Source organism: Dipodomys spectabilis, unplaced genomic scaffold, assembly GCF_019054845.1.
Source record: "Dipodomys spectabilis isolate Male_0828 unplaced genomic scaffold, ASM1905484v1 ptg000197l, whole genome shotgun sequence".
NCBI lineage: Eukaryota > Metazoa > Chordata > Mammalia > Rodentia > Heteromyidae > Dipodomys > Dipodomys spectabilis.
Window position 1 is genome coordinate 17,632,984 of NW_024870874.1, and position 14,062 is coordinate 17,647,045.

Genomic DNA, 14,062 nt, shown 5'->3' on the forward strand with positions numbered 1-14,062 from the left:
ATGTACATATGCAGAAAGAATATTTTGTTCATTTTCTTAATAAAATTATATATGGACACAGGATGTCGTGCGTTTTCCAAAACTCGTCAGCATTTAAAATATTTGTGTATAGTTTTTGTACTTTTCCCTCAAAGGGTGTTTTATTCAAGTACACATGTTCTTGGCTTTGTGACAACTCCAGACTTCAGGAGTTGTCAGCTACTTATTCAAAAATAGATGTGTAACCCACATCTCACTGCATAGTTCTGATTTCTAGGGTATGCTTTGAGTGTGGCTCAGAAATAACATTTCTTTGTGTTCTCAAAACGGGAAAACATGAGGTACAGTGATAAGGCCCTTTCCTTGGTTAATCCAAAGAACTCAAAGGGATCAAAAAGAGACACCTTCACAGCAATAAGCTTCATATGAGATGTGTGGTGACGTATGTCAGCTGTGAGCTGGTACTTTACACCACCTGTGCTTGTACTCCCTTGACTTTTTCTAAGATACAACCACATTATTCATAGAAACTGGTGGTATGGGGTAGTAGTGGGGGAAGTGGGAGGGAATGCCGGGCCTATGGTATAAGTCCTGGTAGAGGTTGAAGTATTGGCAGAGGCTGTTCACTTTCGCTAACACTGCACTGCCTGTTATATGTCTTAGAAAAAAAGAATGAGTGGGACTATGTTGTAGACCATATTTGGAGTTACACTGCCATTACTGCCCTTCAGGTGGCCTGTCCACTGGTCTGTTTTGGCTATTGGAAAACCCCAAATGGAAGACTTCTATACTTGGTCACTTCTTAACTTGTGGCAGAGAATGGGCAGCCTTGGAGACATTGAATTTTGTTATCTCCATGTCCACAAACTTCTATGTAATGTTCAGTAGTCTTGAAATTGTCTATAATTTGCAGGTCTTGCTTGCCAGGGACACTGGAAAATGCTATCTCAGTATTTACCACTAATGTTCATTTAGAGTAGCCAGAGGCAAGCTTTGAAAGGACGGTATACAATGTGAAGTGTGAATGTCAGACCTTTAAAATGCCAACAGTGAGAGCACCTTGGTAGGGTACAGGGAACAGGGTCAGTGACTGCCTCAGGAAGAGAAGTCTTAGATCCAATTTGTGGCCATGATAAACTGAGTCACTGCTAGAACAGTATGCCTGAGCCAGGCCAGGTCCTGTGGGAGTTGTTGGCACTTATGATAGGGTCCTTTCTGTATTCTTGGCGCACTCAAAATACCCTGGCCCAAGTCCGGCTTCAGCATGTCTGCTGCCTGTCAGCACTCCTAGGTGAAAGAAATCACATAGTAACATCAGTCTTTGTAGCTTAAAGATGAAATGAATTTTATGTTTGAACTGAAAGGTGAATATAGAAACTGAAAGGTGAATGTAGAAAATGTAGCGTGGGGGCTGGGAAGATGGCTCAGTGGTAGAGTGCTTGCCTTGCATGCCTGAGGCCCTGGGTTCGATTCCTCAGTACCACATAAGCAAAAAAGAAAAAAGCCGGAGGTGACGCTGTGGCTTAAGTGGTAGAGCGCTAGCCTTGAGCTGAAGAGCTGAGGGACAGCGCCCAGGCCCAGAGTTCAGGCCCCACGACCAGAAAAAAAAAAAAAAAGAAAGAAAATGTAGCGTGGAAGGGAAAAAAATGGAGTCAAGGCTTAAGACTCATTGCAGTGGCTATGCAAACCCAGAGAATAATTAGTCTCTCATTTCTCCTTGTAAGGTATTATTTCTTATGATAGGAAAGTGTTTTGTAAACTAAGATGGAGGCAAAAGGAGAGATTTTGTGTCTAGTAACCAAAATAGACCAACTCAGCCTGGCAGTCATTTCCCTCCCGCACGCTGGGAATGTTTCCCTGTCCTGGAAGGGGCAGGTGACAGTACCACCCCCTCAGTGCTTCCTCTGTACCTGTAGGACAGACAGGCAAGTACAACAGATCCTTTTATGGGCAGAAACAGCCAGAACAGAGCTGCTTGTCTTACATTTTTATTTGTGTTTGTCTCTTGGCCTGTGTTTCTGTTCTGCTCAGAGTTCAGTAGCTCCCAGGGAGATATTTGGTAGTGGTGACTCATGGTTGTATCCAAGGCAGAACCGAGGAGAACAAATGTGTAAGAGTAAGACAGCCTTGGGGAGACACTGAGGTCCTCTTAGTTAAAAATCCTGGACAGCCTGGGGTGGTGTGAACTGTCACCACCTCCAAAGTCCCCTTTGTCCAGCTTCTCCCTTATCTCTCTACCATCACAGATCAGGAAATCATCAAGACAGGGATTGCTTTATGCATGGAGTTAGGGGTGATAGAGACCTGATGTGTTTCACTGATGAAGCATAGGTAAAGAATTTAAGCCAATTGGAGCAAAATACTAAGACTTGAACGAACTTAGACAAAAGCATTTTAATTGACAGTGTACAATTTTCCAAAATATATTTTGTAAGAAAATGCAATTATATAGTCTTTACAAACAAGTCTCTCTTATAAATTCCAGTGTACTTCAGACCCCTGTCCACCAAGACACTTGTTCCCTCCATCTCCTAGGCAAACTACTTAATATTTCACTAGTAACAAGAAAACCCCTGTGAAATGGGAACCCTCTCTTCCCCAATGCTGGGTTTTCAGTAGACCTGAGGGACTCACCTAGTGGCAGCAACAAGTTGCACCCTGGTTTTGCTTGTCTTCTCTGCCGTTTCCTATCTTGTTCCCTTTGATCCGTGGCTCTGCTAAATGCAAGCTCAGTTCAGCTGTCTGGGCAGGAAGATCCAAATGCCCCGAGGAAATGTAAAGGACCAGTAGCATTACCATTTTTGCCTTCATCCTCTCCCCCATCTTGCCAAGAATTTGGGGGAAGGAATGATACCAATTTCTGGTGCCTTGAGTAGCAGACCTTCAGAGGACATTAAGTTCATGGACTCAGGTTTTAACATCGTTTCTGTCACTGCCTGTATGATTTCAAACAATTTGCTACCTTTGTGGATAACAGAATTACTCCAGCCTAAGCAACTGACTCTAGCCCTCACTACAGTGGTACTGGGACTTTTAAAATTAAAGCCCTATATATAAGATACATACATATTTATCACCAGTTGTAATTTTTTTCATTAAAAAAAAACTGTCAGTTCTAGTAATAGACATTTACATCCTTGTTCAGAGGGGGAAAATAGCTCTTTTAACTAACCTGTTTTTCAAAGTATTCACTTTAAGCAGTGAGGGGAAAATTAATATGTGGCTGTAATATTTACATTGTCATAAAATACGAGTATGTGTTTAAACTTGTTCTTCCAAGTTTTTAGTGTATTCTCCCCACCCCCAGTGATAAAGCTCAAGCTTTCTTTAGAAGGGAAAAAAACCCCAGAAATACCTAGATTGAAGCAGACTCTAGTCTGTACCTCCTTTGTAAGCAGGAATGCTCAGTGCTGGCAGGATTCTCCCAAGAGCGTGATGCCTTCTGTGTAGTCCCACCAAACTACTCAAGCCTGTGCTTTTTGCAGCTTTGAGGAAACCAGTTTGCCACTGTAACAGCGCTAATTTCTTTGGTACAACTGATTGTAAAGTCTTGATGAGGCCCTGTTCCTCTTACCTCTTCTTGGTCCAGATTATCAGAGCACCGAAAACCCAGTGAAGGTGAAGAAAGAAGACTCAGAGATGCTACTGCTATGACCTATCGATGGTATGTTGCTGGTATGACCCATGATATTTAAGTGACAGCAAGCCAAGGCCAGGTAGCTAATTCTAAAATCGCGCTCAAAAAAAGCAACACAAATTAGACTTAAGTAAGGAACTTTAGGTCATCCTCAAGCTTCCTCAGGCTCTCTGTGGGCTCCGCCATGGTCATTCCTCTTTACCAGATAGCATTTCTGCTCCCTCCTGCTGACATTGGGCTTTTATCTGAAGCATGTCAGTTACAGCCTTTCACCAGTTTGAGGGAAAAGTTTTCACTGTCAAACTGCTGGTGATTATAATTCAGAACCACCCAAGTCCACTGTGACAGAAATAGGGACAGAACCAAATGCTGGGCAACAAGGAAGGAAGCAGATCTCTTTCCAGAGTAACAAGATCTCTATTGACCCCAAAACTAGCACTGCTTTCTATCCTAACCCATTTCTACCTCCTAAGAGAAGCAGGGCACGTGTTTAGACCCTGGTTTGCCGTACTTAGCATCTCTCAACTCTTGGGAGACTCTGGGGCTTCCTTATTATCTCCTGGAGCATTAGAGCAGTTACTGCTATAAAAAAGGGACCAGGCCCCTGTGAACTCCACTGTTTATTTAAGTAAGCTGCCCCAAAGTCCAGAGCTGGTTCCAAGGAATTTACACCCTGGAGCGATAGATATGTCACAAGTTGAAATTTTCATACAGGGAACTAGATGAAACTTCCCTATGTCTAGTCTGCAGGAACCTACAAGGCAGCTGACTGCTCAGCTTAACAACACTGTGCTGAGATACTGAAATGGCTTTGTGTTTCCCTGAGATGCCACCAGGAGCTAGGGAAAATTATAGTGGCCCCACCAAGAACAGAGAAGAGCAAAGCCTAGCTGTAGGCCCAAAGAATGGGAAACTGTCATGTTAATAAGATGCACTGCACTGTGTGTTCTGAACCTTCCTTTCTCTTTGGCAGGAGAAGCCAAATTAGTGAGATTAGTCTCCATTGTTCAAGCTTTGGCAGTGGAAAGCTGAATTAAACAATACTCAGCAACTTGAAAAGTCCCTGATTCCCTGTGAAACAATAATGCCCAACTTGTAGCTGTTTCAATGGATTGTCTATTGAGATGCATTTGCTGATCAAGGCCCTGGGATAGATCTGTTCTCTAGACTTGCTCTTTGACACCAGGCCTTCCTCATGGATTTACCCCATCAACAAGCAGTGAATTTTAAAAAAAAGGCATCTTGTTTTCAGTAGTTGCTATAGATTTTAAGTCCCTGGTAGGAGATATTGGAGAATATCTTCAAGAATTGCCTTGGAATAGGCTAGTGTTAGTGCTGAGTCTCAACTTGGCTGCTATGAGCTGTTTAACCTGGGATGAGAAGCAGCCCCTTCTCACCTTCCCATCCCTTAAGCAGACCTTTCACAGGGTGTGAGGTAAGTCTCAATCTCATTAGGCAAATACAGGAAAATCAGAACCAAACAAAATCCAGAAACGGGGTGGGGGGTGGGGGGGCTAATTGCAGGGACTCTGAGATACAGTGAGTAAAGCAAGGTAAGTAAAGATGTGGGGAGTGGAAGGTAGAAGGGACACTAGAAGACAAGTCTGGGGTTGGACATGGAAATTCAAGCAGTATCCTTTGAACAATCAGATCCCACAAGACAGGATACAGACGCGTTGTCCTTCCCACCCCTTGGAGTATCATCCCCTGCCTGGGAGAGGCCTGGGTGAACACAGCAATGTGGCATGATACAAACAAGCACTAGACCAAAGGGAGAACTATTTGCCACCAAGTGACCCTATGCAAGTTACTTGGCAAGTCTTTTCGGCCTTAGTCATCTCACCCACAAAATGAAAGGATTCTATAGAGGACCTCTAAACTCCCTTACATGGCTTTCTCCTCTTTCTCTTAGTCACGTTCCAGCAGCTCTGAACTCAGGCACTACAGGATTGTTTTATAAGTGGAATCTAGACATAATGTGATTTGTTTGCTTGAAAAGGAAAAAATTAAGGCCCTGGGGGATTAGGAAATGGTAATCCTCAGAGTCCCCACTCTCTCCGTCTTTCCCTTCTCTAATAGAGAGGAATTTTCCTCCTCGGTCCAAATGGCACTTCAGGTGGTCAATCGAGCTCTGATGCTGTTGGGAGGTGGTCAGCAGACCCAGTTAGAGGTGTGTATCTTCTTCCTCATCGAAGTCATCCTTAGTCAGGTTGTCCAGGGGCACGATCCAGCTGTCTCCCAGCTCCCCATTAAGGTTGACTACCTTCTTCTCTTGCATCTCTGAAGTAGTCTCCATCACTTCCAGGGTTGGGTTGTCATGGTAGCCATTCTCCACTGTCTGCAGCTCCTCTGTCAGTCGTTGCTAGAGTGGGCACAGGGACCCCAGGAGAAAGGGCAATTTTGGAGGGCCATGAGACAATATAGTCTTAATATAGCATACCCTCATTCATCCTAGGGACCCCCATTAAACTTAAGCATTGACATTGCTTATATATGGGACTGACTGCTCCTTCTTAACTTGGTCTCTCAGAGAGACTTGCTTGTATCCTAAATAATTTCCCAACAGGTCTCACCTTTGCCCAGGTGGCAAACTTATGGAAAGAGATGTTTGAAGAGAACTTTTTGTTTCTCAGCTCTTTAGTATTCTTAAACCAAAACACTTCTCCAAGCTCCTATCTTGCCCCATAGGAATGTGTGGGCAAGACTGTAAGACATCGCCCTCCCTTTTCCTTCCTCCTTCCCCTCCCCCTACCCCATTTATGCAGGAGACCATTCTGAAGCTCAGAGAAACTTGTGGCTAACTCAGGGTCACACTATGAGTGCAGACTGAGCCAGAGGCTTAGTTAGAACCTGTCTCTGCCTCTAAAACCCTGCTCTTCTTCCCAACCATGCCTTCCTCTCCCAGGTTGGATGCAAGCAGGCCTCTCCGTGGGCATGCAAGGCTCTCCCTGCCAGAAGAATCCAGGCCCACTCACTTTCCCCTTCATCACACAGAGTGAGGAGGTGAGGGATCGTCCAGTGATAGAGCTGCTCCCCTGGCTTACCTGGTCCTTCCTCTGGGAAAGGCGCTGGTGGCAGCAGCCATAGAGGGCTGCAACAAGCAGCAAGAAGCAGGCCATGCAGACAATGGTGATGATGAGGGGTATGCTGAGGTGATCCTCATCATCTATGGGGCTGTCATTTCCCAGCTGCATGTCACTGACTCCCGCCTGGCCAGGAAAAATAAGTTACATAGCCAAAAGTGGAGTTTGGGGCCCATCTGTGTGAACCCAATTCATTCATGGGCTCATCTGTGTAGGATCTGCCACCTTCCCCCTCATGCCCCCATAGACCCTCAGACCGTGCATGGCGTAGGAATTCTCCACACTGAGGGCACTGCGCTCCAGGCAGTGCCTGACAGCCTGCTTACCTCCTTTAGGACATCCCACTTGTCCCTCAGCCGTTCATACACATCCTTGGGAAGCAGTTTTGCTGTGGATGAGAGGGAGAGCTGCTGCTTACAGGTCCAGCTCCAAGTGAGATGGTGAGGATGAAAATGAGTCCCCAAGAGGACATACTACATGTGTCCCAGTCTCTTGTGTCCCCAGGGAGGATACATGGTTTGACAACTCTTTGGAAACAGGAGCCACACTGACCCACAGTGAGACTCCTGGACTACCCCCTCCTTCCCTATTCCCACCCACCCAGGCCTCGGCCCCGGCACTTGACTCACTTTCAATAGTTATTCCTTTCACTGCCACAGCCTGGCTTTCTAGAACACATGCCAGCGTTATAGTGCACTCATCTTGAGCCGGATTGAAGTTGGCTTTGACTGACTGGCAGAGCAGAGAGACGAGCTTGTCATCTGGAGGACTCCCTGCCTGTTGTGGAGAACAGATGAGAGCGGCGGTGTGGCAGCCTCTGGCCACTCTGAAACAGATCCCCTTCTCACGTTCCCTCCTGGGCCAGTCTGCCTTCTCTGCTTCGTTCCAGCCTCTTCCCCTCACTTCTCAGTCTGTTTATCTTCTCCCTAGTACCCTTTCCATCCTGTAAGTACTCCATCAGAACCGCTGCCATGCCCTGCCTCTGAAATAGAAGGGGCAGGAGAGGCCTTGCACAGCACACACCACTACCAATGAGAGAATCCCTGAACCGGCCTCATTCCCGGCCAAGACTTCAGGAGGTGATGGCCACAGCTTTCAGCTCAAGGGGGACTGTCCCCTAAATGTCCCTGACCCTTCCCTAGGCCAAGGCTGAGGTGACACACAGGCTGACAGGGAAAGCAAGGTACCACTGAGGGGGGCAGTATAATAGCGGGGGTCATTAAGATATACAGGAGATAGCTTACACAGCCGTAAGTAGAAATGACATAGCAGCATGATTTTGAAGCTGAGGGTGTGTATTAAAATTTGGACAACTTTTACCCCATCTACCAAGTCATCAGAGCTTCTCTTCCTGCCTCTCTGACCTGATTGTGGAGTGAGAAGCCAAGATGAAAGAAAGGACTTTTTGTTTATTTACTGGTACTTAGGATCAAATCTAGCTATGAAGCCTTGGGGGGGGGGGGGGGGGGGGAGGTTGAAAACAAAAAATCTCATTTGGAGTCGAGCACCAGTTGCTCACACCTGTAATCCTAGTTACTCAGGAGGCTGAGATCTGAGGATTATGGTTCAAAGCCAGCCTGGGCAAGAAAGTCCTTGAGACTCTTATCTCCAATAAACCACTCGAAAACTGGAAGTGGTGCTATAGCTCAAATAGTAGAGCGTAGAGTGTGCTCACCTTGAGCTGAAGAGCTGAGGGATAGCCCCCAAGCCCAGAGTTCAAGCCCCACAACTGACCAAAAAAACAAACAAAAAAACACACCTCATTTGGAGCTCTTGATCTTCCTACCTCAGCCTCTTAAATGCTGGGACTAAAAGCATGTGCCACTATACTTGGCTAGTCAAAGACTATCATGGAGCTTGAACTCTGGGCCTAGGCAATGTCCCTGAGCTATGTCCCTGTGTTAGGCTAGTGCTCTAACACATTGAACCACAGCGCCACTTCCAGTTTTCTGGTGGTTAATTGGAGCTAAGAGTCTCACAGGCTTTCTTGCCCAGGCTGACTTGAACCAAGATTCTCATATCTCAGCCTCCTGAGTAGCTAGGATTACAGGTGTGAGCCAACAGTGCCCAGCTAGTAAAGGACTTTGAGGCCTGGATTTCCTCAAGACTCATCTCAAAAACCTCTGGGGTTTCTCCCTACAACTTCCTTAAGTTTTATAAATCCCCACCAACCTCAAGAAGGGATCTAGGACTTTCTTCTCAAGCAAAGGGGAGAAAATGCTTCTTATAAACACATCCTGCCAGATTCAGCTCAATGATTATCTCCAGGTAAATCTTAATGCCATATCTGCCTTATCCTAAAAGCCCAATCTCAAGAGAATTCTGCACCTTTTAAAAACCCTAATAATAAAAAATGTACTTCTGTAAGGTTTACCTGGACATCCAAAAGAAAACAAAGGGGGAAAACACAGGCAGAGTCCAAATTCTCCAACCTGTAGAAAGTCCTGTTCTGGCTAAGAATAGTTATGAAAACAAGCACTGGCCAGGAGAGGGCAGCAGTGAGCCATTACTAGGCTCTAGGGCTTGTCACAGCTTAAGGGCTCAACAGGTGACACTATCCCTTGGAGGCTGCCTGTCCGAAGGCAGCTGCATACACTGTTATACCCTCGCCTACAAATGTACTTTTATGCACACACACCACCAAAGTCCAAGAACCATAGGTTCAGCATAGAACCTTGGCTCCTCAGGTTGTAGACTGGTTGAAAGCTGAGGCACCTAGAAAGTGTAGGACCTAGAAATACAAAACCACTAGTAGAACAGCGTATTTGTTAGGCAGACTTTTTTTGGTGTTAGTACTGGGAATTGAACTCCGCACCTCTCATTCCACCACTCAAGCCATACCCTGAGTCCTTTTGCACTCAATTTTTCAGGTATGACTCAGTAACTACATGACTGACTTTGGACTTGCAATCCTCCTATGTCTACCTCTAGAGCAGCTGGACTTTTACCACTATGCAAAACCTTTTAGACTCTCATTTCCAAAAAGGCCAACTTACTGAAGTCATACTAGGAAAACAGCAACTAGGAGCAGGGTCTCCTGACTGTTCAGTCTACAAAGAAAGCCAAGTTCTAGTCCTGTGGCAGTTCTGTGCATGTGTCTTGACTTAAAGTGTGAACCTTGATTTGTTGTGCTGTAACATGCGGGAAGAGACAATCCCTGTGGAAACCCACGGCTCTGTCCCTTTGCGAAGGAACCCTGTGCCCTCTGCCTCGCTGCCTTGCTGCTCACAGGGTGTGCCGGGGCTGTCAGGGGTTACTCACGCAGAAGCTGGCCGTCGTGAAGTTCAGAATGAGCAAGTCATCACTTGGCTTTACAGCAGGATCACATTTTACCTAAGTGTGAGATGAAGGTTCAGAGCCAAAGTCAGCAGATCTAGACTCTTCCCTCCCCATGGTAGGTGAGTGGGTGACAACAGGAAGGTGGAGCACATGGCGATCTGGGTGTGGCCGGTGGCTATGCAACCTTGGGCAAGGGGGAAGAAGGGAGCTAATAGACTATGGTTCCCCACAGGCGCAGCCATGGCCCTGAGCCGGGGGAAGAGAAACACTTTTCTTGTGGTCCGGGCTCTCTTTCTTGTCCTGCCTCTGCGGGAATTACCTTGTTCTTCCCAACAGTCCACGTGGGAGAGGGGGTACTGAAGCCTTGGGGAGCGGTTGGAGCCAACTTAGTGTTGAGCCCTGTGGGCTCCCAGAAAGCAGGTGTGGCCTGAGTTCTTGCTGCAGAGCTGGTGGGCTGCAGTGCCACAGAGATAGATGGTTCTGGGCTGGGTGGCATCTGGCTGAAGGGCTGCTGAGGCCCTTGAGAGGTGCCTGGCAGTGCTGTAATGAGCAGAGAAGAGGCTATGAGGAGTGGCTGATGCCCTGTGGAGCAAAGGACAGTTTTGTCGCTCCCGAGTTAGGAGCTGGAGTTAGCAGGCTCTGAGGAAGAGGTGCCGTCATTAACCTATTTATGAACAAGAAAGCCAAGGCTGTGAGGGCTCAACGATTTACCCATGATCATGTACCCACAGATGGCACAGTGAGGATTGAGATTTACCAAGTTCAGAGCCTTACTAGAGGGCCAGGATACCCTCTCCCCATGTAGAAGGCTGTACACTACAGGGTGCACCTGTGTCGCCTGAGAAATGCCAGGCTCACACCTGGAAATTCTCAGACAGTGGACTGAAAATCTTCAAAACTCATGGGAATTCATTTACTAGATGAAGACAAAAGTGGTTCGTACTTTGGATCCCTGCTATACTAGGAAGGTGACAATTGATGTTAGCTAAAACAAAATGTTAGCAAGACCCTAACCCAACCAATAAGCCAGGTATAAGGGTTCACATCTCAACGGTGTAGGAGGCCATAGGTAAGAGAATTGTGGTCTAGGATGGTCTGGGAAAAACTAACTAAAAACTAACCAAAAAAGGCTAGGGTGCCCACTTAGCAAGCAGAAGGCCCACTATAATGGAACGCAAGAGAGAAAACGAAAAAGGGAGGGGAGGGAAGGAGGGAAGGGAGGGATGGAGGGAGGGAGGGAGGGAAAAAAAGAAAGGAGAAAGAAAAGGAATAGAAAATAGCTGGATTGTAACAGTCCTACTTAGCAAAACATATTTTGTACATGTGTGTTATACATGTGTATTTTGGGTGAGGATATAACATTGTTTTGTGGTGGGTTGTCAGCAAACCAGTCTGATAAGCACTGCTACCTCATGCTGCACTGCCACACGGTCCTGCCTGGGGATGCACCCTGGCTTGTTTAAGTGCTGCCCTGAGCAGGCCAAAACACACTGCATTGGCACCTACACCCTGCTGGCCACTGCTCGGCCATGAAAAGGAAACTTAAGTCTACATCTGCAACCGCTCAGGAGAAATCTCTTTCCTCTATCTGAGCTGGAAAACGACCACCAAATAGGTTTTCTTTGGGAAGAAACCAAACCTGCAACACTGAGGCACTACTTACTATGTGAGGTGAACATCTCTTGCATTGTGGGGGTGAGGTCAAGGCTGGATCTTGGACTTGAGCTTGTAGTCTCCATGACTGAGCCTGATTGTCCCTCAGGAGGGCTCTCTGGGGCCTCTGAAGTGACATTAGTCGATGGATGAGGGCTTGTTGTGATGAACACATGAGGAGCAGAGGTTGCAGCCTGTGTGGTCAGCTGGTCTCCTCCCTGAGTGGTCATGGGCTTAGTGGCCACAGGACCATTACTCTGGTCTCCAGAGAGAGTTGATGCTTTGTCTCCACTCTGGGGGCCTGTGGTTGCAGGGCTGGTTGAGGCCACAGAGGACGCTGGATGCGTAGAGCTGTTGACCTCGGTGCCACTGGCGGTGGTGGGGCTGTCCCCAGTGGGTTTCTTACCCAGGCTGGAGGACAGTGTTGTGAAATTCTGCTGAGCTGCAGCTGACGTCATTTTGGGGGTTGTGGATGCTTTGGTGCCACTTTCCAGGACTGGTACTGAGACGGTCGTTGAACTACTGGATGTTGGGGCCATGGTGGCCATAGTAGTAGGCTTTTGAATGGAAGAGTTCTGGTTGCTAGTTGGTGTGGCTGTGGAGTTATCCTGGGACTGGGACTGGACTACTGTGGACAAGACAACGGAAAAAAAAAAAAAAAATCAAGACAGGTTGTTAAGCAGAGCTTTTTTCCAGCTCATCCTATCCCTCCCATTTTCCTTACTGTAGACCTGGGTTGTTTGTGGGTCCAGACTTTTCTCCAGAGATCTCTAAAAGGGAAGCTGGGAGTGAAGCGCTCTCTACTGGGAAGGTGGTGGTAACTAGGAAGGTGCGGCAGGCAGTCTGGCTGCAGTGTCTTCTCTGTCCTGGGGTCTGCCGCACTCCTCTCCCCACACCCACAGGGCACGCGTATGTGGATGATGCATGGACTTCCCTGGCCCAGAGGCACACAACCTTTCCCAACAGAGAATGATGGATGGGGGCTCCACAGACCACTGTCTCAGTCCCACAGCTGGGCTAAGGCAGAGAAGGGCACAGCATTTGGGCTGTGATTCGCATGGCTAACAGAGGTCACGGAAGGAAGACCTTATTTAGTTGGCTGTTTAGCAATGTGTTTATTGAGGACACTGTTTCAGGATGAGTCCAATGTTGGGGCCAACAAATACAATGGAGAACCAGACACACAGCAAAAGTCTGAATTAGACTGATCAGTTGTTGTTGTTGATGGTGGTCATGGGGCTTGAACTCAGGGCCTACTGCTGGTCCCTCAGCTCTTCTGCTCAAGGAGGCACTCTACCACTTGTGCCACAGCGCCACTTCCAGTTTTCTGTGATTCGAGTCTCAGGACTTTCCGCCCAAACTGGCTTTGAACCGTGATACTTAGATCTCGGCCTCCTGAGTAGCTAGGATTACAGGTGTGGGCCACCAGCGCCCAGCATTAGACTGATCTTGACAGGGAGGAAATAAACATGAATGGAAACAAAGGGAGAGCAGGAAAGATAGGCCCGGAAAGTGGGCTTGAAATAATCACTAAAAACAAGGCTAAAGCAGGGCAAAGGGCTGAGGGGAAATACAGATGTATGCACGAAGTTTAGGGCAGCTCAGAAGTACAGGGCCTGATGAGTAGTAACCTGACTAAACCAGACGTATGTGTGTGCATGTGTGTGTGTGCATGTGTGAGTGGGTGTGTCTAGTACTGGGGATTGAGCTCAGGCAAGCATGAGTCATGGCCTTAGCTGTTCTTGCGTTTGTTTTTCAGATGGGCTCTCTCACTTTTACCCAGATGGAGACCCTCCTGTCTTCACCTCTAAGAAGCTGGGATTACAGGCAACTATCATGCCTTCCCTGCTCATAGCAGAATGTATTGAGAGTAAAATTATTTTGCTTTTTTAAAAAAATCATATTCCAGATTGGGCTGGAAGTGTGACTCAAGTAGTAAAATATTTGCCTAGGTGAGTACAAGGCCATGAGTTCAAAGCTAGTACCTCTACAATAAAAAACATGAAACAAAACCTAGTAATAATAATCCCAGATAAAATCAGAGCTAAATTCAGAATTTTTATGCAAAAGTGAGCTTACAGTCAGGTGGTTCACCCCTATAATCCTAGCTATTCAGGAGGCTGAGATCTGAAGGATTGCAGAAAAAAAGCCAGCTTGGGCAGAAAAAAATACTAAGCGGTAGGTAGGGCTTACAAATTGTAGAGTAGTAGCTGAGCAAGTATGAGACCCTGAGTTGAAACTTCCACCTGGGCAAAAACAAATGAAAACAAAAAAACAAACAAACAAACAAAAAAAAAAAACAGACCAAGTGGTGCATGCCTGTAATCCTACCTACTCTGGAGGCTGCATCTGAGAGTCGAGGTTCAAAGCCAGTCCGGGCAGAAAAGTCCGTGAGACTGTTACCTCCAATACATTACTTAGATAAAGCCAA

General features: G+C 46.8%; 1 protein-coding gene across 1 annotated transcript; it reads right to left on the bottom strand.

The window, feature by feature from the left end:
- Positions 1–2,354: 2,354 nt before the first annotated feature.
- Positions 2,355–12,256, bottom strand: Podxl (podocalyxin like). The gene is made up of 7 exons (XM_042696003.1): positions 11,642–12,256; positions 10,298–10,518; positions 9,961–10,032; positions 7,329–7,476; positions 7,026–7,087; positions 6,661–6,825; positions 2,355–5,978 (listed from the first exon to the last, which is right to left on the bottom strand). Exons 1-7 carry the CDS (start codon positions 12,177–12,179, stop codon positions 5,781–5,783), a joined length of 1,404 nt encoding a protein of 467 aa, XP_042551937.1. The 5' UTR covers positions 12,180–12,256; the 3' UTR covers positions 2,355–5,780.
- Positions 12,257–14,062: the final 1,806 nt, after the last annotated feature.